This window comes from Leucoraja erinacea, chromosome 19 (assembly GCF_028641065.1).
Source record: "Leucoraja erinacea ecotype New England chromosome 19, Leri_hhj_1, whole genome shotgun sequence".
In the NCBI taxonomy this organism is placed as follows: Eukaryota; Metazoa; Chordata; class Chondrichthyes; order Rajiformes; family Rajidae; genus Leucoraja; species Leucoraja erinaceus.
In genome coordinates this window covers 8,049,464-8,053,051 of record NC_073395.1, presented here as the reverse complement: position 1 = coordinate 8,053,051, position 3,588 = coordinate 8,049,464, and the positions used below count along the sequence as shown (strand labels likewise).

The 3,588-nt window shown below is 49.8% G+C and overlaps 1 protein-coding gene across 1 annotated transcript; it reads right to left on the bottom strand.

Annotated features, from left to right (window-relative positions):
• Positions 1–276: 276 nt before the first annotated feature.
• Positions 277–3,133, bottom strand: LOC129706176 (tubulin--tyrosine ligase-like protein 12). Its single transcript, XM_055650222.1, has 2 exons — positions 2,929–3,133; positions 277–594 (listed from the first exon to the last, which is right to left on the bottom strand). The coding sequence occupies exons 1-2, from the start codon at positions 3,116–3,118 to the stop codon at positions 443–445; spliced, it is 342 nt and encodes a 113-aa protein (XP_055506197.1). The 5' UTR covers positions 3,119–3,133; the 3' UTR covers positions 277–442.
• Positions 3,134–3,588: the final 455 nt, after the last annotated feature.

Below are 3,588 nucleotides of genomic sequence, written 5' to 3'. Positions count from 1 at the left end.
ACTGCGATAGAAGTTGAAAATAGGCTTAAACGCAAATTCCAACGATGCGAAAGGTGTTAATGTGCAGAATTTTAATGGTTAATTATTAATGTTTTATGTGTCATTGCTGTCACTGTATGTCATGTTGTCACTTGCGGGCGGAGCACCAAGGCAAATTCCTTGTATGTGAATACTTGGCCAATAAACCTGTTCGTTCATTCAATTTCTAGATGTCTGACATCTGTATCTTCCTACTAGTACGGGTGTCAGGGGTGAAGGCAGGAGAAGGGGGATAAGATCAGCCACGATGAATGGCGGGGTAGTCCCGATGGGCCGAATGGCCCAATTCTACCCCCGTTACTTGGTGCCGTCTTTCACATGCCGACCGGTTTCCCGCCTCAAAGCTGCAAGTTCTCCCGACGATGTGCGTTGCGCCGTGCGATCGTGACAATTGCGAACGGGATCAGCTCAAGAGAGTGACATTGTGTCCGGTCGCCTCCTCCAGGAAGAGCACGCTGAACACGTCGTTGAAAAAGTCAGGGTGATACTTGCAAGCTCGCACGCAGTCGGGGTTGTAGTTCACCTCCAGAATCTGAGGCTGCATGATCCGCCTTCCTGGAAAACAAACACACCCGCTTGTTGAAACGTCGCCCATTCCTCTTCTCCAGACATGCTGCCTGATCCACTGAGCTACCCTGGCATTTTTTGTGTCTATTTTCAGTATGAGTATTGATTTCTCTAACTTCAAGTAACCCTTACTTTCCCCCTCCATTCCTCCCCCCCACCCTAGTTCCCAGACTTGTTTCACTGTCCTCCGGATTAATTTGACTGATTGTCTTCCGCCGCAGTGAAGAATGCTATGGTCGATGTTTGTTAAATTCTATTGTGTATTGTGTGTTTTTTATCCAAGTGTATCGCTGCTGGCAAATTCATTTCACTGCACCTTCGGGTGCACGTGGAGAATAAACTTTGACTTTTTATGCATCGATGTCATCTTCCTCTCAGCCAACGATGTACCAGTCTACATTTTCCTTAACCATCACCTGCTTTGATCTGTTGTTTTCACACCTAACCCTTCCATATCTCTAGTCTTCCTCTGCTCTGCCTCTCAGTCTGAATAAGGGTTTCGACCTGAAAAGTCACCCATTCCTTCTCTCCGGAGATGCTGCCAGTCCCGCTGAGTTACTCAAGCATTTTGTGTCTAAAATCTGTTTGTTATGCAGCCTTAAAGAATCAAATTGACAAATACATTTTAGGGGAGGCCACGACACTTTAGACTTTAGAGATACAGCGCGGAAATAGGCCCTTCGGCCCACCAAGTCCCAGGCGACCAGCGATCACCCCGCACACTAACCTACGAACATTAGGAATGACTTTACAACTCACCGAAGCCAATTAGTCTAAAAACCTTTACGTCTTTGGAGTGCAGGAGGAATTGGGAGCACCCGGAGAAAACCCACCCGGTCAAAGGGAGAACGTACAAACTCCATAAAGACCGCACCCGTGATCAGGATCGAACCAGGGTCTCTGGCACTGTGAGGCAGCAACTTACTGCCCAATCTCTAGGGATAAATTGTCCCTGAGGTGTACATAATAAAATCTGGGGGAATAAATAAGGAATGGTGCAGGATTTATTAGAATGGGTGTTGGCGATCGTTGGGCTGGAAGAAACATAGAAAATAGGTGCAGGAGGAGGACATTTGGCCCTTCGAGCCTGCACCGGAGGGCCTTTACAATGCTGCATGCTTGTCTATCTCAGGGATGCTGCCTCTGGTCTTAGTTGTCACGACAAAAGACCTCGAGAAAGCACACCTGGTATTTGGCATCTTAAAAGTAAACACGGGTGGCACGGTGGCGCAGCGGCAGAGCTACTGCCTTACAGCGCTAGAGTCTCCGTACAGTATCTGTGTAGTTTGTACCTTCTCCCCGTGATCGCATGGGGTTTCTCCCAGATTTTCGGTTTCCTCCCACACTCCAAAGACAAAGGACATTTATTGTCACATGCACCAATTGGTGCAGTGAAATCTGAGTTACCGTGCAGCACACAAATAAAATAAACACAACACTATAGCATTTAACATAAAACATCCCCCCATAGCGGAATGATCGTTTCCCACTGTGAGGGAAGGCAACAAAGTTCCGTCCTCTTCCCCTCGTTCACCCGTGGTTGGGGCCTATTGAGGCCTCCGCAGTCGCTGCAACGGCGGCACGATGTTTCAGGCCCTCTCGCCGAAATGATCGGACGATCGGAGCTATGGCGTCAGAACGGAAGAACACTCTCAGCGGCTTGGAGTTTCCAAATCGGCCGCTTCCTACCGGAGACCGCGGCTTCCGAAGTCCACAGGCCGAGCCGGGCGGAGCTCCGCCCGGCGAAAGATCCCAGGCCTCCACGATGTTAAAGTCAGCGCCGCCCGCGGCTGGAAGATCCGCAAACCACAGCTTCACGGTGTTAAAGTCGGCAGTCCCAGCACTCCGGAGCTCCAACACGGCGATCCCCGGTGAGGAATTGCCCGCTCCGCGATGGTAATTCAGTGCTGTGCCGCTGCTGCAGCTCGGGCCGGTCTCCAGCAGGAAAGGCCGCGCCAATCCAGATGGTAGGTCCCGAGGGGGGCGCGAAGAAGTGGCTCGGAGAAAAAAACCATCCTCGACCAGGTAGTGACTGGGGAACGGGTTCCCCCATCCCCTCCCCACCTCCCACATAAAAAAAGACTAAAAGACCTCCAAAAGCAAACTTTGAGACAGACTAAAAATAACAATAAGGATGAAAGGACAGACAGTTGCTGGCGAGGCTGCCACACTCGATCAAAGACGTTGCAGGTCGGTGTAAATGTAATTTGTCCCTAGTGCGTGTAGGATAGTGTTGGTGTGCGGGGATCGCTGGTCGGTGCCGACTCGGTGGGCCGAAGGGCCCGTTTCCGCGCAGTATCTCCCAACGAAAACTAAACCTACCATCACCATCAGCGTCCCATTTCAGCATTAGGTCGACGGCATAGATCGCCCGGGATGACGGGTAGTTGCAGATCCCATAGGGGGCAGGTTTAACCGTGGCCACTTGAAATAGCTCAACAAACGATTTGTATATCTCCCCCTGCAGCCAAAGTGACAATGAAGCAAATAACACAATTAGAAAATACAACATAACACAACATAAACTGTGACAGGGGGCCCTTGCATCATTCAGCCTGGAGAAGGTGGAGGTTTCATTCACATTCAACAACCCAAAGCTCCCGACCACAGTTGGACAAAGGAGGAAGATGACTGAACTGTATTGCCTTCCATCACAGTGAGGAATGTCGATTCCACTGTGGTGGAAGTTTATGTTAAACTTTATATTATGTGCTGTGCGTATCTTGTGCTTTGTACTTATGGTACTGTATGGTACATCCACAATAATCCCAATAGCAAATAAATCAGTTGTGGCCTGCCTAAATGTTTACCGTCCTGACGCCCTGACCCCCATAGTAATGAAAGGTACACAAAAATGCTGGAGAAACTCAGCGGGTGCAGCAGCATCTATGGAGCAAAGGAAATAGGCAACGTTTTGGGCCGAAACCCTCATTCAGACTGATGGGGGGTGGGGGCTGGAGAACAAAAAGGAAAAGGAGGAGG